General features: G+C 55.3%; 1 protein-coding gene across 8 annotated transcripts in view; it reads right to left on the bottom strand.

Moving 5' to 3' along the window:
- Nucleotides 1-866: 866 nt before the first annotated feature.
- Nucleotides 867-26,878, bottom strand: part of PDE9A (phosphodiesterase 9A) — an 89,801-nt gene continuing 63,789 nt past the window's right edge. For 4 of the 8 annotated variants that reach the window (XM_070597877.1, XM_070597873.1, XM_070597879.1 and 1 more), the window contains 13 exons: nucleotides 26,286-26,370; nucleotides 19,929-20,010; nucleotides 18,288-18,362; nucleotides 13,927-14,013; nucleotides 12,899-13,003; nucleotides 12,602-12,684; nucleotides 11,208-11,364; nucleotides 7,249-7,362; nucleotides 5,306-5,410; nucleotides 4,405-4,533; nucleotides 2,873-2,968; nucleotides 1,912-1,987; nucleotides 867-1,092 (listed from right to left, as the gene is read on the bottom strand). In XM_070597877.1, coding sequence (XP_070453978.1) covers nucleotides 1,082-1,092; nucleotides 1,912-1,987; nucleotides 2,873-2,968; nucleotides 4,405-4,533; nucleotides 5,306-5,410; nucleotides 7,249-7,362; nucleotides 11,208-11,364; nucleotides 12,602-12,684; nucleotides 12,899-13,003; nucleotides 13,927-14,013; nucleotides 18,288-18,362; nucleotides 19,929-20,010; nucleotides 26,286-26,370 — 1,205 coding nt within the window. In that variant the 3' untranslated portion in view covers nucleotides 867-1,081. Of the gene's footprint in view, nucleotides 1,096-1,911; nucleotides 1,988-2,872; nucleotides 2,969-4,404; nucleotides 4,534-5,305; nucleotides 5,411-7,248; nucleotides 7,363-11,207; nucleotides 11,365-12,601; nucleotides 12,685-12,898; nucleotides 13,004-13,926; nucleotides 14,014-18,287; nucleotides 18,363-19,928; nucleotides 20,011-26,285; nucleotides 26,371-26,878 lie in introns of all 8 variants that reach the window. The other 4 variants (XM_070597872.1, XM_070597875.1, XM_008544373.2 and 1 more) reach the window with 1 other exon arrangement.

Below are 26,878 nucleotides of genomic sequence, written 5' to 3'. Positions count from 1 at the left end.
CCCCGTCCATGATGAGCTGGACTCAAGAAGAGATGGAAGAGTACACAGCCCAAAAATGAATTATGCAAAGATGGGAAGTGATATTCTGGAATTCACCGCAAGGGAACAGATGCTCCCAGGAACCTGAGTGACGCAGATGAAACGTCCGCGCGCTCGGAGTCTGAGACGGCGCTAAAGGGCAGTCCTGAGCGGGGCTCTCCGGAGGTTATGTTGTCCCTGCGGGGGCAGACGTGGAGACTGCAGCCCCGGGAAGCACTCTGGGGTCTAATCCCGTGCAGGGGGTCCCAGCGGGAGCTCAGGTGGGTGCCTCTCCAAGCTCGACCGCAAACAAGCAGGGGTCAGCCTCCCTTCGTGGACACAGTGCCACCCAGGATGTCCCCAGTGCCTGTCCCTAACACAAAGGCAGGAAGAAAAGGACAGCTTCCTCCCCTGAGACGGACACCCCCACATGTGCAGAGTAAACGCGTCTCCTTTCTTTATCTGCTGGTTTAAACGTTAAATTCCCACCTCCCTGTGATGGGCACCAGCCTGGTGGTACGTTTACACCCGCGTGGACTTCTCTCTTCTGACCGCGCTGCCTTGGGTCCCACACGTCCCCGTGCACTGGCACCAATGTCACCGATGTCCCCCTCGCTGCTCAGAAACACAGGACACACCTGTGCTCCTGGCACCGGTCTGACATTTAATGCTGAATTTACACGGAGGTACGCATCGCAGCAGCCCGGGCAGTCACTCTAAGAGACATGTGTGGACGCGCACAGGGTCCTTCGTCTCCGCGTGGGAGCGGGGCGGGGGGAGTGTTCCCGTGGTTTATCAGAAGCAGCCCCGGGATACATAACTCAACCAAAGAAAAAGTACAGTACCCATTTCTGTAGAAGAATATATTATTTAAAAGACAGTTTAAAAATAAAAATTCTGTACAGTATCGTGAATCCCTTTTTGCATCAGTGGACAAAACGGGTTCTTAGAAAACGTGGCCTCGTGACGTCAGGCGCTCAGAAGCCGCTTGTCCCTGCCCGGAGGACTCCCGCGCGGCATGGCCGGCCCGTCCAGAGCAACAGCTGCAACGGTCCTGCTTTCTTCAGGCACGGTCTGCTTGGGAAAGGAAAAGCATGGCCGGTTTGTTTCTGTTGGGATTGAAAGTGTGCAGGCAATATCACAAACGTCAGGATCACATGCGGACAGCGTTTAAAAAGCGAGGCCACTGGAATTATGGTTGAACGCGTTTAGGCAAAAGAGAACAGTTTTCTTCCAAGCCATTCAAAAAATCAGGGGCCAGCGTTCACTGAGCACATTTGCACCAGCACTCTGCTCCCCTAATTGCTGAAATAATAACAGTAATGGTCTAAGTACTTCCAGTTTAGAGATGAGGGCTCTGAGGCTCAGAGAGGTTGAGACACGGGCGCACGGTGCTCAGCTTGTAATTACAAAGCTCCGACTCTCAGAGCAGGGTTTGTCAGATGCCGGAGCCCGTCACCGCTCCTCTTAAAAACCAAACCCAGTTTCTCGTGCCCTGTGCCCTGGTGCTTTATAAACCGAGAATCTCCGAATGACCTTCAGACACGTGTGTGGTGGATTCTCAGTATGGGCTGGCTGGCCTTCTACAAGAAGTGGCTACAGCCACAACTGCAGGGGAAAAGGCTTGAAGACTTCATTTTTGAAAAGATTTTAAATTTAAAAAGTGCTTTTCTTTATAAGTGGCGCATAGGCTAATTATTGATCTTTTTCTATCAACTAAAGCACGTCCCCCTTCTTTCAGAGTCTAATTCTAATTATTACGTGCAAGGAATAAGTTTCACTTATTTAACACTCTTCAGCCATTGGGATTTCCTTCCTTCCCCAGATTTCCACTGGGTCCCCATTTACTGGGAACCACGGCATGCAGCGAGAGGTCGATTCAGAACAGCCTACCTTCACTCTTTGTCGCGTCTCTGCTTTTCTCTCTCGACTTCTCGGTGCCCCCAGATGTTAGGATCCCTGTCTTCTTCTGTAATCGGGACAGAGTACAGAGAAGGCAAGAATCAGGCTCCTGGAGACGGGGAGTGCGTGACTGTCTGCTTCTGAGCTTCCTGATGGCAAATCGGCTCAAATGTGCCATGGAGACTGACATCACAGCCTTGGTGTGCCCGAACACACCCGGCGTGAGCTCTGCAGACACCGCTCCGTGCCTGGACAACCTTCCCTGCTATTGGATGCCTCGCCCCGCACGGCCACTGTCTGGCACTTGGACAACGAGCTCCCACTGGCTGCAGCCACAAAGGGGTCCTGACTTGACCAGGCCAGCTCACGGGGCTGTGAAAAGCTCCCACACCAGCTCTGTGCCTGTGAGCGTGACCCTTGCCTGACAACAGTCCCAATCCCAATGGCAACCTAAAGCCAGAGCCGGTGGCCCTGACTCCGCAGGGGGGCTGAGCTGCCACATGGGCGAGCTCGTGGCCTCAGGCTAGGACTGGGAGGCGGCTCTTTCGGTGCTGGGGGAGTGTTTCTTCCCAACGCCCTCCCCACTGAACAAGGTCGGCCCCAGGGCCAGGAGGAGGTGAGGGACCCACATGGGCCAGGGCGCTGCTCCGAGGGGACCCGGGGTGCTGGGAGGCTGCTGACACGCTTGATCACATGTGGGGCGTGCACAATCACTGGGTACCATGTCGCTCCCTCAAAGGAGCACAGAGCATCGGCGCCCTTGGTCCCAAGCATTTTCCGTTTCCCTGAGTGTACAGACTCCCTATCTCCATTGGGCCTGTCTGTCCGGTGGGATGGAGATGCGCTCCCGTCCAGAGAGGCCACCTGCAGGGGCGCTGGCTCAGCCTGTTCACGACCAGGACAGTTGGGCGGTGCGTGCGGAAGACCACGTTTCCCCAAGAGCACGTTTTACCTCTTCCATGGCATCGTCTATTTGCTTCAGCTCCTCGTAGCGATCCCTGGATTCCCAAAGGGGCTGCAGCATGAGTTCCTCGACCACGGGGAAGAGCTGGGAGAGACACAAGGGGATTCGTCCAAACGGTCCCTCATTCTTAAGGCGACAGAAAACGTTTGCACAAAACAGGCAGCAGGTCCTCTGCGTCTCCGTGGATGGCACGGGAAATCCGCCCCCATCCCAGGGGCACTCCCGGAGCCTCGTGGGTGGCGGGCTGAAGCGGAATCGAGGCGACCCAGGTTCTGGAGCCCCTCCCACCGCGGCGGCCAGCCCCGCCTCCTCCGTTTCCAGGGTCCCTGTTTCCTCTCTGATGCTTTCCAGAGGGACCTGGCAGAAGGTGCTCCCTTCCCTCTGCCTCCCGTGGCCCCTGACTGTCCATGCTGCGGTTGCCCCTCTCCAAACGCCAGCCCCACCCTCCGTCTCCACCCGCACCCACACCCCAGCCTGGCCGAGCGGCTCCGCCCTCCGGCCTGCGTCTCTCAGCCCACCGTGTCCGCCTGCTGGACAGTCATGTCTTTGAGACTCAGCTCAGAGGGCACTGCCTCCCCTGGGGGCCCTCCCCAGCCCCAGGGAGGCGTGACCCCGGCCACTGAACCCTGTGCACACAGCTCTCCCCGCGTAAGGCTTTCGACACTCGCTCAGTCACATCCCTGCTCCTGCTGCGGGGCGGGGCCGGGCCATCCTCGCATCGCTGCACCCCTGGTGGCCGGGCACCCGCTGGCCCGAGGTGAAAGCTCCCCAGTTGGTGGAAGGGCTGCTACGTACAGGAAGGCGAGTTCCCAGGGAAGTAAGAGTGCTTTAGGGTTTGAAGAAGGATGTGCTGATGTAGCTCTAGAAGGTTGGCAGGATGGCACGGGGCAGAGGCTGGGGACCCCCAGGGGACGGAAGGATGCACTCAGAGGTGGAGGGTGGAAGGAAGGCAAGGACTAGCAGGTATGGGCTGTCTTGCAAGACAGGAGTGCCAGGGGGAACAGGGACATGGGCAATGAGGCGGGGCAGCGGGGAGCCATGGAAGGTTCAGGAGAGAGGCGCAGACAGTCTCCTTCCTGAAGATGGGCGTGTGCTGAGTGGAGGTGGGGACAGGTTAGGAGGTTCTTCTGAAGGTGAAGATGAGAGGAGCTGCCCAGGCTCCTGGCTGGGGCCCTGGGGGGGGCGAGGCATGGGGGTATCTCCGAGAGACACTGTGGCGAGGGGCTCTGAGAGCCGGCAGGCTGGCCAAGGGGCTGACAAAGGGGAAGCCGAGCGGCCCTGGGGCTCTGCTGCTGGGTCACTGCCTGGCGGGGGCAGGAGGCCAGGTCATTTTGGACGCGCTTGCGTTAAGGTGGAGGGGGCGCTTCAGGACAGGCATTGGGCAGGAGCCACAGCACATAGCGTGCGTGTGTGTGTGTACATGAGTGTGTGTGGTGCATGTGTGTGCGTGCGTATACATGGGTGTGCACACATGTGTATTTCTCTGTCCGGTCATCCAGCGTCTGGTCACGGTCACTCACCTTGGTCACCGTTTCAAACATCGGGATCAGGACAAACTTGATGAACCCAATTTGGGCGGTGGCCTTGGTCACTTTGTCCCGGTCCATGAAAGGGGCCACGGGGAGGCCTTCCGACTTCTCGCGGTCACTCTGTGGAGGATGCAGGAGGCAGAATGTCAGAGAAAGAAGGGCCCGGGGGATCTGGAGAGCGCTACAGATCGCTGTTTTCAGAGGAAGAGGAGAACGAGCCAGCGACCCCCCAGCCCCGGCTCTGCAGGACCTACATCAGTAACGAGGAGAGACGACAACACCGTAAGTGCCAACTAGCGCGTTTGCTGGGCCCACAGGGCCTGCTGCCAGGACCGAGTGGGGGACAGGCAGAGGCTGGTCAGCACATCGCAGGGCCACTCAGCAGCAGAAGCAGCTTACAGACACAACCCTCCACACCTCCCCGTGTTCTCCCGGGCTTCATCAAGCTGTTGCACTCAGTGGCTTACTGTCCTTTCCAGCATTTTCCATCTTAGGCTGGCTTGGTTTTCTGTCTCAGAGCTTCCCCACGGCCACAAGGTAGGCTGACCTGCGTGGCCCCCCTGCCCCCGGGGCTCCCCCCGGCTCTGCAGCTCTTCCTGCTGGACGCGTCCAGGCGGCCTGCCTGACACGTCCGCCCCTCAGAGCAGCTCAATTAGTGGCAGTGGGTGGCAGTTTTGCAACATTAGCTTTTCCGGGTTGCCACTGTCTTTCACATCTCAAATCACAACCTATTTCATTTTTGATGCGCGCCTGCTGTGCAGGCTTCCTGGAGGCGGGCAAAACCATCCGCTGCCTGATGGGCAAGGCCACCTTGGCACGTCGGTCAACCGTGAGCCCTGATAAAGGGGCTGAAAGGAGGGCAGGAGGCAGGACGGCAGGGCGACACTCTCACCTGCATAAAATATTCCTCCAGCAAGCATTCCGCCCAGGGTTCCGCGACTTCCATCGGACGCACCTCATTAGAGATGTCACAGCATTTGATCAAAACCATCTTCAGCTGGAAGAAGAGGTTAGGAATTAGGCCACGGGACACAGAACACGTGCCACTGCTGCTGCTGGGGTCAGGCTGGCTGTCACAGGCAGGAGGAGCCGAGGGCGGTGACGCTGGCCGGCCGGGGTGGGGGTGAGTGGAGGGGGATGACGGATGGAGCTGGGCTCCCTCCCTCCAAGGGCGTGACCTTTCATGCCGAAGTGGGTGCCTCGCATTCTGCATTTAGACCCCTCAGCCTCACCCGGGGAGAACGGGGGCACCACTGCACCCCCAAAGGATCAGAATGTTTTTTGGAGGGGCCTGAACAGTAGAAAAGCTCTCTGAACACACTGACATTTTGTAACGCAAACTATACATTGTAAAGTCCGAAAACATCCTCTTGATTGTTGAGGATACACAAAAAAGTAGAGAGACACATCGTAAGGAGGCAGAGGCTCGAAGGGAATGAAGACCCCTGAGGTGGAGGGCACTAGGACCCCCGAGGGACAAAGTGGCACGTTTAGAATATAGGGCGAAGGGGACCCTCACATAAGAGCTTAGGGCGCACCCCCTGCCCCTGAACCCCGGGGCGGGAGGGAGTGGGAGCCACAGCCCTGGCTGCTGACCCCATGGGCGGCCATTGGGCAGAACTCCAATTCCGCCTGCCCCCTCCAGCCTGGAGTCAGCAAATACACAACTGTTGAAGGTGGCGCTGGTTTCGGCCTTGCTCCAGGCCGGTGTCTGCCCTGCGTTGGCTGGGCTCTCTGCCTGCCTGTGTGCTCCCTGCTGCATGCAGGCCCCACTCAGGCCACCGTCCTGCAGAAGCCTCCTCTCCCACTGTCCACGCCTGAGTGTGTCCCTCCAGGTCCTGCTCCGGCCCCTCCCGCCAGGCTTCCTGGCCACCCGACCCCAGATGTGGCCCCACAGCAGGGCGCTCGCTCACACACACCTGCATTCGGCCTCCCGTGGGACCTTGGCTGAGGCCCTTTCCTCCACTTTGACCCAGACTGTGCTCTCCTGGCCCTTAGCCTCTGCCTCTCCCAGCCCCCGACCGTCAGGTGGTCGGGTGGATGGGACACGGGGAGCTGGCACCCTTTTGCCCCTGGCTTGCTCAGCTGCAGTGAGTGAGTAAAGGCCTGATGGTTCCTTTCCGCCTGGCCCATTGTCTGGCCTCCTGCCTCGTCTCCCCATCTCAGCTGGCCTTTCCTCACATTTCAGGGGGAGAAAAGAGACATCCAGGGCCCAGCCCCATGACACAGCAGTCAAGTTCGTGTACTCTGCTTGGTGGCTCAGGGGTTAGCCAGTTTTGATCCTGGGCGCGGACCTACGTACTGCTTATCAAGCCATGCTGTGGCAGGTGTCCCACATACAAAATGGAGGAAGATGGGCATGGATGTTAGCTCAGGGTCAATCTTCCTCAGCAAAAAAAAAAAAAGAGGAGGATTGGTAGCTCAGAGCTAATCTTCCTCAAAAAAAAAGGCATCCAATGGGGTTACCGTCTACTCATGCCTCTTCCATCTCTAGACAGAGGCTGGTATTCAGTGTCTTGTGGGCCACACCTTCCTGGGAGAGGCAACTTGATTCTCAGGAAACCAGAGCAAGAAGAATGGCCTTCGCCACTTATCACCTCCAAACCAGAACGAGATGGAGGGATGGGAAACTGGAGGGATGGGAAACAATGCTCCTAAGCAGGAGAGGGGCCCTCTGGGGGGCTCCCCCGGGTAGGAGGTGTGACTTTGAAAACCAGCTTGAGTGACACCTCCCTCCAGGGCAAGGGTAAGAATTCTGGTATCTCGGCTTCCAGGCTGAGCTGGAGGGCGGGACTCATGCACCAGCCCCCCAGAGAGGTCACCGAGCCTCCTTACAAGAGTCATGTGTTCCTCGTTGCTGTAGTCAAAATTCTCCATTTTTTCTTTGAAAGAATCCATGATTTCTGCGTGCCTTGCCATGTCGGTGGCCAAGATCAACGTGATCATTCCCTGAAAAGTGAGAGGGCAAAGCGTTAGCGCTGCGCACAACCTTACAATCCCTCCGCGGGCGCCCATCCCGGACGAGCCCTCGCACATGCTGTCATTCGGTCCTCACGCCAGCTCTGCGTGTGTCTCTAAGGATCACTGTCCTGACCTTTAAGATAAGGGCGCTGAGCCCTCAGGAGGCCAAGGGACTCGCCCAGGCTGCAGTGGGTGAGCGGAAGGCTGGGGGTTCAGCCCAGGTGGCCCCTCGCACAGTGGGTCCTGCCAGGATGATGGCGGGCTTAGCCTGTGTGTTCCTGTGGGGTCTAGCAGGTTGCAGCCAAGGACAAAGGCTTCCCCTCGACTCAGTAATCTACACACATGGTTTGTTCCTTCCAGATCTTGTTGTTGGAGGTCAAGAACAGATTTTCCAAGGGTAATTTTTTCCTCTTATCTTTCTGCATGTGATTATACGTGCTTATATTGCTTGGGAATGAGCAGAGTCAGATTATATTGAATAGCCTTCTTCTATTCACAAATGTGAAAATGAGGATGCAATAAGTTTTTTAGTATAAATATTTTATTACCTTGTTAACCAAATATTGGTTTAGGAGAAGTAACATAATTCGAAGCCATGATGATCTATCAGTCCACTCATCCACCCATCAATTTATCCATCTACTCATCCACCCACCTGTCCACTCATCCATCCATCCACCCATCCACCATCCATCCATCCACTCATCCATCCATCCACCATCCATCCATCCATCCATCCACCATCCATCCAACCATCTACTCATCCATCCATCCACCATCCATCCATCCATCCATCCATCTACGTATCCATCCATCCACTATCCGTCCATCCACCATCCATCCATCCACTCATCCATCCATCCATCCATCCACCATCCATCCATCCACCATCCATCCAACCATCTACTCATCCATCCATCCACCATCCATCCATCCATCCATCCATCTACGTATCCATCCATCCACTATCCATCCATCCACTATCCATCCATCCATATCCATCCACCCATCCATCATCCATCTATCCATCCAACCATCTACTCATCCATCCATCCACCATCCATCCATCCATCCATCCATCTACGTATCCATCCATCCACTATCCATCCATCCATATCCATCCACCCATCCATCATCCATCTATCCATCCAACCATCTACTCATCCATCCATCCACCATCCACCATCCACCCATCCATCCATCCACCCACCATCCATCCATCCATCCAACCATCCATATCCATCCATCCATCCACCCGTCCATCCATCCCACAAACATTTACAGAATATACCTCTGTGCTGGGTACGGTGTTCTACTTTTCCGAGAAAATAAAGACATAGCCTCAAACACAGGACTCAGATCAGTCAATACAGATCACCTCAAATGTATTTTGGGGGAGGGAAAACATCCCTAGCATTTTGAATTGTGCAATTTCTCTGTAAAGATTTAATTGTGTTAGTAGTGAAGGATCTATTCTCATGAGGAGTTGTCCCTCCAAACATTCAATGACAAAATATAATTAAAAATTGGGACAATTGCTTTTGTTGGCAGTTGTCCAATAAAAGTTGTCCAATAAGGCAGGAAAACCCTGTGTGTCCCCAGGGTGGATGGCGTGAGGAAGACCCCTCCACGGGCAGCCGCTCTACCAGGCAGGGGCCCTTCTCCCCTGTGGGGTCTCCGCCAGAGCCACAGGCATGTAGGGGCGTTCAGCCGCTGTGGTTCTCTGGGTGGTACTCCAGGAGGAGCTCCTCCCTGGGCAGCCACGGGGCAGGGGCAAATGCAGCCCCTCCCTTCACGATCTGTCTCTTTGCTGACATCAGAGAAAGAGTCACTGTGGTTTATAACCCACGGTACACGCTTGCTGGCTGGTTCCGTACACACGGGAGAGAGGCCAGAGAGCCTTCAGATAAAGGGGGCTCATTGTACCCAGAAAGGTGATTCAGTAAGGACTGTAATTAAGTGCTGTGTTTAGCTCCGAACTTCCTGGAAGCGTGGACGGGGAGACAATGGTTTATGAAACAATGGCTTCCAAGGCTGTCGTTCTCTGATAAAGTGAAGCTTATCAGTTCTCCAGGAGGGGGCGAGGGCTTTCCCAGCACTGGAGTCCTGAGTCTTTATCAGGTGCGTCTTGAAGCAAGGCCACTGAGACATGGAATGGATGAGGTTCCCTCCATGCAACGGCAGGACGTGGCTCTCAGACCCGACGATGGCTCCCGCCATTGGTGTCCCGAGGCTGCCGCACATGGTGCCACATGCTGGGGGACGGAGAACAGCAGGAAGGCATTCGCTCAAGTTCTGAAGACCAGGAGTCTGAAGTCACAGCACTGCAGGGCCGGGCTGCCTCCAAAGGTGCCAGGGGACATCCATCCCTTGCCTTTCCCAGCTTCTGGAGGTCCCGGGCGCTCCTTGGCTGTGTCCACATCACTCCGTCTCTGCCTCCATCACCACATGGCTCCTCCGTGTCTGTGTCTCCTCCTCTGTCTCTTAAGGGACACCTGTCGTTGGATTTAGGGCCTGCCTGGGCAATGGAGGCTAAGCTTATCTAGAGATCCTAACTTAATCGCACCTGCAAAGACTCCGTTTCCTGATAAACAAATGGCAAGCAAGAGGATGTGCTGGAGGATAGGGGGAAGCCATTTGGTGTAAACCTAGTTCGGCCTGACTTTGTTTTTCCAAAAGGACCTGACACGGCCATTGAGCATGGGTTGTGTATCTGCTTTAAGCATTTGCTGTGTCCCAAAGACAAGGACAAATGGCCTCAAGATAAAGGTGCAACTTCCCCCACATTGGCATCTCCTTAAGGATAAGCATCTCTCCCTAGGCTAGGAACTGATTGCCATGCTTACCTGTGACCACCGACCTGCTGACCGCCAATCTGTTGTGCCAACAAAGCAATCTCGTGACTACTGTCAAAGGGACATTCCTGTCATGTGATGGATGCTCTTTGTTCCAAGTCGGTGTATAACCGCTCTGTGCACCCCACTTCTTTGATGCCCTTCCTTCCAGGCCTGCGGCTAGTCCTCAGACTTGGCTCCTAATAAACTCACCCCAATTTTGATTGATAGATTGGTTATGGATTATTTGCTCGACATTCTGAATAAGGGCACATTCACAGGTTCTGGGGGTCAGGAGGCGAACACAGCTTTTTTTTGGCAGGACGGGGGCTACCACTCGACCCCCTGCACTCCTCGAGATCTTCCCTCCCTGACTGTGGGAGGGTGGAGCACAGGGCTGTGTGGGCGGGACTCCTGTGTGGAGGGGCATTATTCTGGGAGAGTTGGGGCATTATTCTGGGAGGGTTGTAAGTGTTTGCCTCTGGACAAATGGCCACTGTCTCCCTCCTTCCAAGATGCCCCGAGCAGAAAGGTCTCTTAGCTGAAGTGGGCAGTGGGCTGACCGGGTCACGGATTGCAGGGGACCACAGCGGGGGGTTAGGGGACAGTGGTTAGGGCTTTGCTGGGTTGGACCTGTGTCTGTCCAGGGCCTCACTGTGCTGCCCTGGACAACTTGCCTGACCTCTGGAAGCCTTGCTCTCCTGGGCTGGGAGATGAGAAGGGACTTATCTCAAAGGGTTGAGTTAAACAGCGGATGTGAAGTGCTGGTCAGTGGAATCCCAGGCATGCACCAAGGGCGGGCACCTTTCTTGGGGCACCATTGGGCCTCGGAGGGGTGTGAAGGAGGGCTGGTTCCCCAGGATCCCCGGTGGACACTGCTGTGACCGGGAGCTTCTGGGAGCCTCAGCCACTGGAGACAGGGGTCTGCTCTGTGGTCATGCTCACTGTCTCCCCGCAGATGTCCCCACCCTGCAGTCGGAGCGCCCTCACCCCGCACACCTGTCTGATCTGCTTGAACCCGTCTGGCTGCACGTTGGAGAAGATGTTGCACGCGGGCTGGGCCAGGATCTGGAAGGCCACGGCACAGTGGTGGTTCTCCAGGGGCGAGATGTCATTGTAGCGCACGGCCAACTCTGTGCGGGCGTTGATCTGGTAGCTGGAATGGGAGGAGAGAGCAGAGGCGGCCTCAGGCCCAAACTCAGGGGCACCTGCCAATCAGGGCAACACCACCAAAGTTTGTAGGTGAGCGGTGACCGCAGCAGCTGGAGGCAAGCATGCCGGGATGGGGGAGACAACGGCACTTGCCCGTGCCAGGAGCTCACTTCTCCAGGCTCTCCTGACTCTCTGCTGCCCCTTTAATAGAGACTCCCAAGGTCTTACAGTCCTACGAGATAGACCCCACGGATAAACCTCAACTTCCCCCAGCACAGTGCCCTGAAGGCACTCAGCTCTTCTGTTAAGGCACCTTGCAAAAATTTTCAGTATGTGCAAAAGGCAGACAATTGGGAGAAGAATCAGGATGTATTTTCACGTCAGAAGCTGTGATTAGGGCCCCTCTGCTGACCCGCATGTTGCCCACCATCATGAGGGTGAAATGGAATGAACGCCCCTGGTGACGGCCTGCTCTGAAGAGCATGGACTTCCACACCGTGGAAGCCGTTCCGGTCCTGACAAATGATGGCAAGGTTCTCGGGCATATTTGATGTCACCACGCATACAATAAAATTCGATGTACAAATATACAAATTCAATAGAAAGAACCGACGCGTCACTATAAACGCAAACCAATGCCACAAGGCCAGGACGCCAGGACTTCAGCCGTTGTGTGGTGTGGAACTCTGTGCCTTCACCCCCAGTCCCCAGAGGCGGGAGTGGCCAATGTTCCAGCAAAGCGTGGCCCGGCCTCCTGGCCCCCACGGCCTGCCGCGGTCCCCTCCCAGCCTCCTGCTCACCTGCACCCCTTCTGTCGCTCAGTTCTAGCCCTTCCCTCTGCCTTGCTCCTGCTGGTAACAAGCTAGGGAGGCTGCCCGTGGGTGGAGTGAGATCCAGAGAACGGGGTCGGGGGTTGCCTGCCACCCCCATCCACGGGCTGGCTTCACTGCCTGCCTCGGGGGCAGGGATGTTCTGGTTCTGCCCTGGCTCAGCTCCTGTAGACACAGAGCCTGAAGCCAGGCCCCAGAAGGGTGTGGCAGCCCCTCAGGGTGTGCTAACCTTGCAGGGTCCTGCTCCAGGGAGGCCCAAGGCCCTGGACAAAGCCCCAAAGCGGGAGCTGTGTCCCACCGAGGTGGAGCTGGGGCCCAGGAGGCCTTCGCTAGCAGCTCCAGCTTGGAACTGGCCTGAGTGTGGAGGGGAACCAGAGAGCCCTTTAAAAGGAAAGCAAATCGTGTACGTACGTGTTGTTGTACCCCGGATGGTCCAAGTCGTGGCAGATGGCTGCTGTCATTAGGATCAAGATATCCATTTGGGAAAACTTCTCCTGGATTAGAGAGAGGGTGGGATGGGGTGAGGAGGGGGCCAGGATGGTGATGTGGGCAGGATGAAGCCCCTCCAGCAGCTGGCCTGGGAGCGAGGACCTCCCACTTTCCGGGGCCGGGTGAGGAGCGCTGGGCGTACCTGCTCATTGATGGGGGTGGGGGCCGCATCCCTGAGCGGAGGTGCTGCAACCCCGAAGGAGCCCCCCCAGGACCCACCTGGAGACTGCAGAGCCAGATCATGCTGTACATCATCTGGGCCACGCAGAAGCAATGCCGGAAGTTGTGGAAGGGGTTGTTCCTGTAGTTGTCGTGCACGCAGAGCTGCGGGAGATGAGAGGTTCCCCACTGCCGCCCTCCTCTCCAGCCACCCCGTAGCCCACTGGCCTCTAGCTGTTTCCATGCTCCAGCCCTAATCCTCATCTGCACCAGAGGCCAACGGCGTCCCTTACTGAGGGTAGGGATGAGATGGCGCGGGGGGGTGAGGACATCCCACGGGCCACACGGAGGGCAGGTGTGGGGACAGACATCCCCTGGGCTTTTCCCATGACCTCATGGACTGGGGTGTCCCCCGGGGAGCCACACGGGATGTGAGGCTGGGGGATGGCTGGGGGTTACGTGACAAGCTCTGGGTCCCCAGTCACCATTACACCTTGAACAGGCTCTTACTGTTTGGTTCTGAGCAATATTTTATTTAAAGAGAAAAGATCTGCTGCTAAATAGTCACACACACACACACACACACCCTCCCCACATGCCTACACATAATCATACACACTCACAAGTGCACATATACAAATGCACACTCACTCTCTCACACTCACATATAACACGCATAAACACATGCTCACACATTCACACTCACACATATATGCACATGCTCACACACTTGCAACACTTACCCGCGTGTGCACATATGCATACACTTGCACACGCACAACCATACACATACACTTACACACACATGTGCACACACTCGCTCACACACATTGTTGCTCTAGAACGCACTGCTTCACTTGTCCCTCCCTGGTTCTTACTGCGAGAAGCTCACCAGAGCAGGAGCTTAGGGGCAAAGCGTGTTGTTTGCTGGAAGGACCGACAAGAGCTTGGCCGAATGTCCTTGCATTGCCTCATGGGGATGCCGCCTCCAACTGGAGGAAGCCCAGTGCCATCAGGGAGGCGCCACGGTCCATTGCTGTGTAACTCCAGGAAACTTGTCCAGGAGGGAGGGAGCGGCTGCTACTTACCAGCCACCTCCTGAGCGTGACGGGGTTGATGCTGAAATCTCTGACTAGGCCGAGGTCATGGTACATGTGCTCCAAGCAGCTCAGCATCTGCAGACGCAGGAGCAGAAGGGTGGTCAGCATGAGGGGTCAGCCTGGCCCTCCGTAGTGCTGGGGGTTCCCACAGGGCAAGCCGGGCGGCTTCTCCAGGCTCCAAGCTTGTTCCCAGAGGTGAGCCCCTGCCTCCTGGGGAACCCGAGAGTGAAGCCTGTCAACTGGGGGCTTCAGGATCGCCCAGAAGGGATGAGGGGGTTTGAAACAGCAGCCGGTGTTCAGAATTCCATACGAGAAGGGACAGTGGCCGGATGAGAGGGGGCATCCTCTTCCCAGGTGACCACAGCAGAAATGACTGTTCATTTCTACACACGGGAAACAATCTCAGTGGATGGACAGCACAGTCCGAGGCTCCGGGACACAGTTACGCCTGACGCAGACCTGGGAACGGGGCCTTCACAGACAGGAAGGCCCTGGACTTGCCTGAGCCTGCAGGATGAAGGAGCGCGATGACGTACATCCCGAATACGCTTCCTCATGCCCCTCTGGGGCCCGCTGGGACCACACACACTTTTTAATGTGTTAATTGTGGTGTCTGAAGGTTTGCTCCCACCCTTTAATTTACTGAGCCGTCTTCTACAGAAATCCCCACTCAAGTCGAAACAGATTTTGTTTTCAGTCCCAAAGAGGATTTATGGTCATTGTTGCTATCTATTTAAATACAGCTCAGAACTGTGGAGCTAGCAAAGCTGGGGAAGAAAGATTCAATGACTTTCAAAGAGGGAGTTTGACAGAGTGGGCTTTGCTTTCTGGATGGAGGGACATTTTAGACATTCCCTGGGGGCTCGGGGCATGACACCAGCCAGCGCTTCTCTGCCTGGGGCCGCACACTGGGGCCCTGCCTCTGTCATCCTCACATCTGCCAGCTGCCCGGTGCCTGCACAGGCACGGCTGTCCCCGCTGGGGCCCCGCACTGCGTGACCTTCTCTAACCAGAAGGGCATGTTATAGAGGGAACGGTGCTCCCCAGATCAGTGTGCTGAAGCCCCGACACCCATGTGACTGTGTTTGGAGAAAGGGCCTTTGAGGAGGTAAGTAAGGTTAAGTGAGCTGACTAGGGTGGGCCCCAATCCCAGACGGCCTCCAGAAAGGGGAGAAAACATGTTTCCCTTGTGTAAGCCCCAAGTCTGTGCCTCCGTTACGGCAGCCCCAGGACACTAACACAGGGCCCGCCACTGAAAATCCATCTTAGCTTGTTACGTAATATCCGAGAACAGCAAGCTCTGCGAGTTGGGTGAATTTCTGCAGTCCTGTAACTAAAGCGTGCTCAGACAGCTGTGAAAGGAACACCTTCGGGAGCAGACACTTCTGTGGCATCGTGAGAATCCATTTTGAAAACTGGAAATGACCCTGCGTGCAGGCCCCATGTGGGCGTTGGGATGTCACAGGTGGAATGTCCTGGAAGCTAACAAAGACGCATCTTCCTTGAAGGGATAGTACAGACGTACACTGGATCACGTGCAGGGTGCCAGGGTTTCAAAATGACGGCCCTTACAGACTGGTGGGAGTCCAGGGCCTGAGTGGGAGGACAGGAGGGCTGACATCCAGGCTGCTAGCCAGCTGCTGCCCGCATCACCCCGGCTTTGCCAGCAGCCAGGGGCCTCACTTTCCAGGGCTGCTGGTCCCCTCACCATCCCCATGCTGGTCCTCAGGACCAGAGGGCTGCAGCTCCAACATCCCTTACTCCCCGCCCCACCAGCCCCTGTGCCGATCAAGGCAACTCTGACAACGAGCTCAAATGTTTGCTGTGAAATCGAAGTCAAGAGGCAAAGACGATTGGCAGACAAAACCATCTGGTGCCACTTATGTGGCATACGTGGGGCTCTGGAGCAAGAGCAATGTGTCTGTGCATCTGTGCCCCGCTGGCAGCCCCGGAGGCTGGATGATGGTGAGCGGGGAGGACTCGTGACGACGTGGGAGGCCCCGTAGCCTTGAGCCTGGCGCTCGGTGGAGGCGGCCACGCTGGCTTTTGCGCAGCCCTGGGAAAGCTCTGGCAGGGCAGAGAGCGAGAAACAAAAGCAGCGTGAAGTCACTTCCTCCATTTGCTCAGTGATGGGGAGGATGCGGGGCCGGGCCCCTGGGTGATGCTGGATATAGCATCACCCCTGCTTGAACGGACGGTGGTGCACCACCACCACCGGGGGCCCTGATGTTCTTGGGGCACAAGCCACTTGGTGGGCAGCCAGATGCAGTTTTGGGGGGCTGGGTGGGCTGCTGAAGTTTTCAAGTGTGTCCCTTTGGTTGCTTATCCTTGTTGCCCACAGTCCAAAATGCATGGCATCCTCAGACGTGTCCGAGGCCAGGGCCCCTGCCTCTGAGCATCTCTGGTTTGCCCCTGCAGGCAGCTTGATACTTTTTGGAAGCACCAGAACCCCTCACCAGTTGCCCCGGGTGCTGGTGAGATGTGCTGCAGATGCTCCGGCCGGAAGATACCCACACAGAGGCCAAGGCCACCTGTAGGGAGCTGCCTCGCTCCTTTCACCCTGGTCCCAGCACCCCTGGTGCTGTCGGCAGCTGTACACATGCCCTGTGTGTCAGAGGATGGAGAGGTGGCCTTCCCATCGTGGATGTGTAAAGGCAGCATTCCCTCTCTGGCCACAAGCAGCCCTGTGCTCAGAGGAGGCAGGAATGGCAGCGAGCATCTGTTTCCACCAAGCGGCTTTGCCATCAGGGGCTCTGGGCTTTGCTCTTACTCCCTGTGGGCTGAAGTCAAAACGACTTTGGGGAGCATGAATTTTCTAGATGTGCTCCAGGAGCCGTGCTTGTCCAGCTGCTGGAAGCAGGAATCCACGCTTTCTAAACCAGGCTGTTGTGTCTACTGCCCGTGGACAGGCCAGCCCATGGCCCATGCTGAGTGGGTGCCGTTGAGACCAGAGGTCCCAATGCTTCTCTGGGAAGGTCTCCTGGCCATGCCGTCTCCCACACTCCCGGTTCGTTTCTGATTATGCACTGACCCAGCAGGTGAGGGCCGCACACTTCAAACGCCTCCTCCTCCTTAAATTTCCACGCTCCTCGTCCTGCATGCCACTTGCTGGCTGGATGTGCTGGAGTGCACGTGGCATCTGGTCCCATCTGCTACAGAACAACCCCTCAGACACAGGCCGGCACGCGGCTCTTCTCAGAGTGAACCGGGGTGCAGTGGAGGCGGGATCTGCGCTATCCTGGCCGGTGTTGCTGAGGCTTTTCTTATGCTGGGAGCCACGCGAATGACAGTGGTTCACTTAGGAGATGCCAGCGTCCTAGGCCCTGGCGACCGTGACGGTGAATGCTCAGGGAACAGGGTCCCTACCTTCCGGGGATCTGCAGAGATGTCTCTGCGGCTGATCTTGTCGAAGCACGAGCTGACCCGGGGCAGCCTTTCTGCATTTCTGTGTTACTGAAAAGTTGCAGAGTCTGCAGATTTTGGGGGCCTGATGCCCACGAGGAGGGACTTTTTGTTTCCTTCAGGTTCAGACAGAGGGGAGAATTGATATTACTGGGTAACCAGACTAACAAGAAAAATTCTCCATTTTTGTGTTTTCAAAGCAAAAGGGAAATTTCAAAGCAATATCTTGCTGCCAAAAGTGACTCAGTCCCCCCACTCCTGCACTTCCACTTATCCGGCTGCCGCGTGGCCGCCTGTGCCGACGACCCGCTCCCAGCAGAACTAAGCAGTTAAGCCCCTTTCTTGAAATATTCCTCCACAGTGTGGGGTCCACCTCTGTGCTTTGCTCCTCGGGGGGCACAACAGCGGGAGCCGAGGGCGTTTGCAGGATTGGCAGATGGCCCTGGGGACTCGCAACGGTGCCCCGTGGAGGGTGCTCCCTGGAGGGCTGGCGCCCCTGCACCTTACCGCCTGCTCCTCCGCTCTGACACCCCTTCCCGACTTCTGTCTTCAGGGCCTTCCTGAGCCTACCAAGGGTCAGTGTGAATTAAAACCTGGAGAATCAAGTTAAAAAAGAACAGAGAGGGTCCAGCCCCACGGCCGAGTGGGTAAGTTTGCACACTCTGCTTTGGCGGCCCAGGGTTTCGCCACTTGGGATCCTGGGCGCGGACATGGTACTGCTCATCAGGCCACGCTGAGGCAGCATCCCACACAGCACAGCTAGAAGGACCTACAACTAGAATATACAACTATGTACTAGGGGGTTTTGGGGGGAAAAAAAAGGACAGGGAAATCTCCCTCTTGAAATACAAAGAACAGAGAGGAGAAAGCCGAAGAGGAGGAGGCATGGGGGTACTCCAGGTCAGGTCCCCATGATGCTGGGGTCTGAGGGGAGGTCCCTCACTCACCTCATTGGGCTCCCAAAGCCAGACGTCAAAGGTGGGCTTCCGGAGCGCTTCTACCGTCTCTGGAGAGAGCAGGTACTGGAGAGGACAGGAGCTCAGTGTTAACCGGGGACCTGCGGCCTCTGTGCTGAGACAAAGGCTGGTGACCTCAGGGGGACGATGCAGGTTTTTTTTCCTTTCTCCTTGTTCCTCTTTCAAGGACACCTGTGGCCAGACTCAAAGGCCACATTCTACAGGAATTCTGGAAAGGGCAAAGCTATAGGGAGAGAAATCCCAACAGTGGTCGCCAGAGGTGGTGAGGTTGGCCACGGGCCAGGCATGGACCACACAGGGGCACGAGGGGACGTTTTGGGGCGATGGAAATGTTCTACGCCTTGATTGTGGTGGAGGTTACACAACCACATAAAATTCCCAGTACTCTGCACCTACGGCAGATGAACTTCGCTGCACGCAAATGACATCTCCATAATCCCGACTTAAAAAAATACGATAAAGTGAAGTCGAGGGAAAAAAAAATGGACTTGGCAGAGATTCAGATACTGGCTGAGAAGCTATTTTGAGTTTCCTTTTCTCTGGGAAACTGTCACTGGTTTAGCTGTGGGCTCAACCAGCACAGCCTGCAGAGAGGGGCTGGCTCCCCGGGAGACCAGTGCAGGTTAAACTGTCGTCGGAAGCAGAAGGCTGGCTTAGACACAGGACAGTCAGTGTTTCAGGATTAGAGACAGTCTTCTCGCAGGTCTTTCGTTTGTTTTTTTAAAAGGAACTGCTATGGAGGACCGACACCTTTCATTTCAGACCTAGGCTGGGCCTCGTGCCTCCCTGGAGCAGGAGGAGAGATCTGGGCCACAATTTCCTCGGGCAAAAGGCAGAGATAGTGTCCATCTGGAAACCTCGGATGACACTTAGCGTGTCGTTCGGAACCGAGGGAGGGAACCTCGACACGGTCCAGGAGGCTCCTCGCCACTTCGGGGACCGCGGGCAGAGGAGGACATCCCTGTGGATGGCCCGGGCCTCTGGTCTGCAGCACACGCGCATGAGCGAGTGGGAGCCCGAATCTTAGAGCAAAAATGTTTCAAACCGGCTGGGCCAGGATTTCACTCACTCCCCAGATGGGCGACCACCATTAAGATACCCTTCTTCTGTGGCTGTTTGAAGAACCTGCCTCAATTCCCAGAGCACTTCCACTTTAATGAGGGCCCGGGGGGGCTCTATGGAACGGAAAGATCTTTGTGACAAAAAGGCAAAACTTCTCATAATAACCACATATTGTTCAGGGACAGGAGATCCAACAAAATGGCTTTTAAATAATTTAGTTAAAAACGAAAGTTCTTTAAATAATGTTTGAGTATAAAAACCATTCACCCAAGCCAGCGATGGGGGCCGGGCACTCACCAGTGAGGAGCTCTTATCTCCTGGCACAGGGAGCTAGGGTCTGGGACCACTTTGCTAAACAAATGTCAAAGAGAAAAAATATTCTGCTTAAGAATAAGGTTCCCCAGCCCCGGACTGCGGTGGGAACTGCTTTGGCAAAGGTGCAGACAGCAGGGCCTGGCCAGGAGGCCAGGGTGGCTCAGGGTCGGGGGCCCGTGCCCTCGGGCTGTGGGCACAGGGCTACTGTTGCTCAGACGCAGCGTTCTATCTTACCTTGGGATAAGTGGGGACATCGCGTCGAGGTGTCAACTTCTTGCTGTTGTCCAAAAAGCTATACTTACAGGGACAGCTGGTCCTACAGAGAAATGGAAAAGATCAGCTCTGGCATTGCAGCTTCGGTCCTATGTCCCCCTGGGCAGCTGACTGTGCGGACCTCCACAGAGCAAAAACAAACAAAAAGACCTAAAACCAAACCAAACCCAACCGTACAACTCCCCTTTGATCTCATCTGTTACAGGAGAATAAGTCATAAAGCCTGTAACATCTCATTGTGAACCCCCAGGGACACGGCCTGGACCTCCCGAGATAATATTGGGCTCTTGGAAAACACGCCATCTTCATTTTAGACAAGCTTCTAAAAATCGTTTTTTAATAATGCAAGCAAAACACTTTTATTCTAAAAAATTTGAATAACATGAAAGTAGATAAAGCAAAAAAAAAAATCTAAATCCCCAGTTCACCCACTTCTTTCTTTTAAATCCCACAGCATGGAAACACCCTCTGTTAACAATTTGGGGTATCTTTCTGAAATTTTCCTAGGTATAGACACACATGCACAGCCTCTTGTGCTTCTAAACAAAGACGGAATTGAACTAAACTTATTCTTTCATAAAGTTTTTTTTCATTTAACCTATCACAAACTCATCGTGTGTCGCTTCAGAGCTCAACTTCATGAAAAAGCACATTGTCCTCTGGTCCTTCAGGTGTGGCTGCACCACAGGCTACCAATCCAGTCCCCAAGATGGACTTTCAGGATGTGTCCAATTTTCCCCATTACATATATGTTGAAGGACGAATTTGCAATCTGACTCTGTTTTTCTTCATTACTCCATATCAAGTTATCCCACATAAGAACAGAACAGAAGGAGCCAGGCGTGTTTTGGAGGGAAAGCCACCTGCTGATATCAAGGGAGAGTGTGTTGGCCTTTGCGGCTGGACGTGGGGGCTTCCCCAGGAGATCTGGCTGTCCTTGGCCTCCTCCCCACCTGGGACCTTAACTTTCTTGGACGTGAACATGCTCTCCATCCTCCGACTGATCGGGGAGCAAGATGGGGGATCCACACCCCCTTGGTTGAGATTCCCAGGCTGGTGGGCAGGGGACCAGCACATCCAGGTGAACAGTGGAAGCTCCTGCGATTTGCAAATGATGTTCATCCTCTGGGAGAGCAAGTTAATACAGTATAGTAAGAGCCACCAAGAAATTCACATCCTTTAAGCCAGGAAGTCAACTCTGGGGAATTTATTTTAAGAAAAGAATTAGATGCAAGCAAACAGCTCCATGCACAAAGGTATTCATCGCAGTGTTATCTGTTGTTACAAAAACACAAAACCAAACCACATACCACCTTAATCTTTCCAAATGGGAAATAATGTAAACCATTACGGTACATCAACAAGATGGACCATTATGTGATCTTTAAGATAATTATGAGTTATTATGTGAAGTGAGGGAATTTTAGGTGAAAAGGGAAGAGAAATGTTGCATACAGTATGTACTGAAAGGAAACGCATTTTTTTCTATGAGGAAAAAAGACACATTTGGTGGGTGAAAAATGAGTGCTGGACTGTGGGTTTCTGAAAAAAAGTATGAGCTATTTATGTCGGCTAAAACTGACCTATTTATTGTTCTCGATGTTGTAAGTGAAAACAGATTACAACACAGTATTTCTTAGTTGTTTTTCAAAACAAGATATCTACGCGTACAAAAACATCTGGGAAGCTCGGCATCCAGCTTTCAACTGGGGACATTGTGGCTGCTGTCATCACTGGTGATTCACCCTCTCGTCAGTATGGTCTGGAGGTTTTACAAGAAGGCTATGCTACTTGCAAACTCAGAATAACAAATCTACGCCCTTTTTGAAAAAGGAGTCTTCAGTATTATTTTCTTTGCTTGCAAAAATCACCAGAGTTGCTTATGACAGCTTAATGTGCACAGGGGGATGTTAACACAGATTTAGCAGGAGGACAACAAAACGAACCAATGAGAGGGACCAACCAAATGATTTCCATGGGCCCCGTGTCAACGAGAAATCCCACTGACACACTTCTGAGCAGTGACACGCTTGGTCTGTGCACTTAAGGAAATAGATAGTATCATCATGATTTCTTTTCTGCTTTTAACCTCTTTTGTATAAACAGCTACACAGGTGCCACCCAGGTAAGTCCTGCTCATTTCCCAGGAGGGCTGTGGAAGCCTTCACCAAGCAAGATGAAATCTGTTAGAATCCAGCTGCTTCCTCGAAAATCCCAGCGTTGAGAGCATCTGCTGGATGCCTGGTGACTCCTGCCGGGGCCTCCCCACCTTGCCAGGCGGCCTCTGCCTGCTCCCTCTGCGACCCGTTGCCACGGGAACCAGCATCCTCCAGTGGATAGAGCAGCTGGCTGGTGCCTTTTCTTTTCATTCTGTTTGGGGCTTATTTTTCCTTTCGTTTTCCGGGCTCCCAGCCTCCCCTCCCCTGGGGCTCAGTCAGCGGTCAAGGCCATTTGTTCCCGATGAAAGTGGACATTACAGACCCCCAGAGCCATCAGATGCTTCTGGATGCTCCTGCAGCCCTCCCCTGCTCTGGGGAAACCAGCAAGCTCCACTCTGTGCTGGCTCGGTGCTGGGGGCCCTCAGCGAGGCCTGGCCCCGCCCTAAGTGTGAGCAGGCAATTGGGCATCTTTCCTCTTGTGGGGGTGCAGCCTGATCTGGGGGTGTTTGTGAGCTTGCACACGCCCTGCCTGCCACCCGCTACTCCCCGAGAAGAAAGGGCAGTTCTGGTCCACGCAGACCCCTGGCTCCGAGGCCCTGCTGGGGTGCACTGTGTGGGCGAAAGTGGGTCAGCACTTCAGGCTCATCAGCCATCTGTGTGGGTGCAGGGCTGGGCTCAACCCGGCCTGGTGCCTTTGTCTCTTCTGCTTTCCCAAACAGGCAAGATCTCCAACCGGCTGGGTTGATATAGCCAGAAAGAGCTGCTCTGTGGTGCAATTTCTCCCCGGCAGTCCCGGCGAAGTCCCATTTTAACAGGCCGGGTCTCGGGGACGCTAAATCGTCACATGGCACCCTCACATGATCAAAATGGAAGCTACCGTCAGCAGAGACAGAAGGGGTTGCCAAACGGCTCACAGTTCTCTATCGGAATTTGTTTCCCCATAAAGAAAAGCGAAGCACTGTTCGTGTGGGGCACAGAGGCTGCTGGGCTCCCGGACCAGGGTCCGAGGGGAGCTGTGCTGCTGTGGATCAGACCTGAGCCCAGTGCTGGGTTTCTCTTTTCCACCTGCGTCAGCAACGTTCGAGCTTTTTACCCCGTTCCATTTCTGATTGAAGAGTCCCCTTTACCCGTCTCTCACCTACGTGGGATGCTGTGAAAACCGTCTGCTGAGAATATCTCCTCTAGAGGCGGACAGGGCGCTGGGGCGTCTTCTCTAGATTACGGCGCTGTGAGCTCTAAAAATGGACTTCTTGGGGGAGTGATGAAGAGGCCTCATTCCTCGGGTGGGCCCAAGCGCCCACCAGGCCTCCGCTCAGCCCACCCTCCCTGGGGGCGGCTGCAGGTGACGCCTGGTCTCCTGGCTCGCAGTGGGCTTCCTCCCGCGGGCTCTGAAGTTGGGTGTATCTTCCCCACGTGGTGTGTCACGGGTTGCATTGTGCCCCCAAAGTCATACGTTGAATTCCTAACCCCCCACCCTCACCCCAGTACCTGTGAATGTGACCTAATTTGAAATAGGGTCATCGCAGACGTGACTAGTTAAGATGAGGTCAGATTGGAATAGAGTCGGCCCTAAATCCAACAATGACTGGGGTCCTTTTAAAACGGGGACATTTGGACAAAGAGACACCAGGAGAAGACCAAGGGAAGACAGAGGCAGGGATGGAGTGAGGCCTCTACAAGCCAAGGAATCTCAAGAATTGCTGGCCACCCCCAGAGGCTGGAGATAGACCCCCCTCAAGGCTCCGGGGCAGCTTGGCCCTCCTGGCACCCTGATCTTGGACTTCTGGCCTCGGGAACTGTGAGAGAGTAAATTAGTGTTGTTTGAAGCCCCTAGTCTGTGGGGCTTTGTCACAGCAGCCACAGGAAGCTACCACGGCGTGGATAAAATTGGTTTTTCCCTGCAACCTGAACCGCAGGGCCAGTGCATGCAAAGAGCACACCAGAAGCGGCACTCCCTCCCTGGGGCCCATGCTGCTTCCGCAGAAGGGGAGGAGGGTGGAGGAGCCGAGGGGGCTGGGAGCCGGCAGGCATAGGGCCAGTGAGGCCGGGGGCTCAGGACTCAGCCTGGCTGCTCCAGGCGGGGGGCAGGGTTTAGTCATTTGAGGAGGGATGAGAAGCTGCATTCTAAAAACGCCCCCCACAAGTGCTCTGTGGGTCCTGTGGATGAGCACAGGTGTGTGTGGGGGTGATGCCCACAGAGGTGGCACCAATCCAGCCCAAGACACACACCCTCTGGGTGGAGGGGTTCTCCAGCCCATTGCACAGACGGGGGACTGAAGCCAAGAAGGCTCGGGGAAACTTCAGTTTCAGGCTTTAATCCTCTTCTCCCAGTGCTGCCAGATGAGGCTGGTAATGCCGGCAGCGCTGGACCCACAGTCCCCTTCCGAGGCATCCTGCCCCAACCTGGCCCTGGGCAGAGGGCAGCTGCGCCAGGTGATTCCGGGAGCACATGGCCCTGATGGGCACCCTGTGGACACCTCCCTCTCAGCACAGCAGACGCGGCACTCAGCCACAGGCAGCCAGTGTGAGGCCGGTCGGAGAGGAGCCTGGCTAGTTGGCACTTCTCACTTGGGTGTTAGGACTGGCCACAGGATGGAGGTCCAGCATGTGGCAGCTAGGGCACAGGGGGTGGCCAGTGGGCTGAGCTGAGCCACGCATGACCAGGGGCACTGTGAGTCTGAGCATCCTTCAGCCACCGACCCAGTTCCCAGCTCCGGGGGCCCAGCTGCGTGGCTGCCCCGTGCAACTCCAGGGCTCTTATGGATCACAGGGCGGACTCATGCCAAGTTGCCTAAAGAGCCTCCTCCATCCACTACGGGATGGCAAAGATGAATTACTCGCTCAGTTTTCTGTGGTCACTAACTCCTTTGCCCCAACTTCCCCCAAATCAAATGAGATGAAACATCCCGACATCCTAATTAGCTGCCTCGTAAGTGTGACATCAATACAGCATGGTCTGCATAAGACACATGTTAACGTGACTCTGAGCCCGTCAGGCCACTCCCTGAGCCCGCTCTGAGGCCGGCCAGCCTCACTGGACTCGGATGGGACAGAGCTGTGAACATCAGCTTTCCCTCCGCCTCCTGGCCCCTGAAGACCCTTCCAGGAAGCCACACTCCCCAAGTAAGAAGGCTGCCCTCAATTTTTTAAAATCAGGGAATGCTCTTCATTCTGATAGGTGACTCTGCATAAAACGACATGCTGCATTTGCACAGGGCTGTCTCTAGGTTCATCAGTCCCCATAAAATCCTGCTGAGGACAGCTGTGACCTCGGCAGTCTGCAGCGGTGTGTGCCCGCAGGGTTGGGGGATGGGCCACATTATAACCATGGGGTCTCCTGGATGGGTCACCAGGGGAGTGAAGAGAACCCAGGAGAGCAGACAGGAGTGAGCTGGTGCTTGTAAGCAGAGTGCTTGGCACAGCCCCGCATACAGTGAGCGCTCAATGCGTGTGCTATCCATCATCATCTTTGCTCTCATTGTGCATCTCTGCCCTCAACCTGAACATTTACTGTGACCACGGTTTTGGCAGAGGGTCCTGTTAACAAAGAAAACTGTTTTCAAGGAGATGTGATGAAGCCTGGGGCACCGTCTTCAAGAATTTTGGCACCCTGGGCCACCTCACGCTGGCTCCCCAGGGGCACATGCAGAAGGACCCTGGTTCCACAGGACAAGTGAGTTCTGTGTCCAGAATGGCTGGAGACCTCAGGGCATTGCTCCCCTGACCTGTGTCCTGTGCTGTGGGAACGTCCAATGGGAGTGGGGTCTCTGGGGCACGAGGACACTCGTCCCCTGCAAGCCAACCGCCTTTTTCTTTCTATTGTTCTCTTTCTTTAAAAATTGATGTCAACGTCTTTCACGCTGGGTAAGTTAATCCCACACTTTGATCTGCAGGAGAATCATCTGCCTTTTTCAAGAAGTCGTGCTCCCAGCCTCCATCCGCCATAAACCCTCTTTCATGACACGAAAGCTGTGTAATTCAAAAGCAAGTCCCCAGTGGAGCAGGGCTGCCTCCAGACCGCGCTCAGCCCGGCCAGCGCTGGATCAGACAGCTCCAGCCTCGCTTTAGGGAGGACAAAGCGCACGCCCCTGCCCCGGCTGTCCACGTGGAGCTCTCCCCGAGCCCACCTGCCCTTGGGCTCCCCCAGCGCAGACCTTACCTGTTGCTTCTGGCTGCCAGCTCCTCCCTCATCTTTTTAATGTCACTCTTGCATTTCTCGATCTCCACCACTTTTAGTCCTTCCACTGGCAACACAGAGAAACAAAAGGGTTACCAGGGACACATGCGCAGGATCTTGCAAGGCTGGTAACGGGGGGCCAGCCCACAGCTCCCCGTGTCCCAAGGAGGCAAGCTGGCTCCGTGCGGTGGATCCCACTCCCGCCCAGGCTGCCGATAGTCAGGTCTCGCCTCTCACTCGGCTCAGCCACAGCGGACTCTAACATCACAGGCCTGTTCCGCGGCATTCGTCCACGCGGTTTCTATAGGACGGACGCCCCTCCTGCCCCCCGCTCCCTGAACCTCGACTCTTCTTGCTTCCTCTCTTCATACCCCTCAGCACCAGCTGAGCACACGAGACAAAGAAGTCTTTTATCTCAAAAAGGAAAGAAAGGGGGAGATTTGTGGCCCCAGAGCGTTAAAATGCAATGAAGGGGCAGCGGGCAGCCTTCCTAGCAAGGAGGAAAGTTTCATGGAGATGAAAGCTTTTCGTTTCAAGGTCCTCGCTGGAGCCGTTAACAGGAGAAAGTGTTGACT

This window comes from Equus przewalskii, chromosome 27, assembly GCF_037783145.1.
Source record: "Equus przewalskii isolate Varuska chromosome 27, EquPr2, whole genome shotgun sequence".
Classification (NCBI taxonomy): Eukaryota; Metazoa; Chordata; class Mammalia; order Perissodactyla; family Equidae; genus Equus; species Equus przewalskii.
The sequence above is the reverse complement of the archived record's forward strand: the minus strand, read 5'-3'. Positions and strand labels throughout refer to the sequence as shown.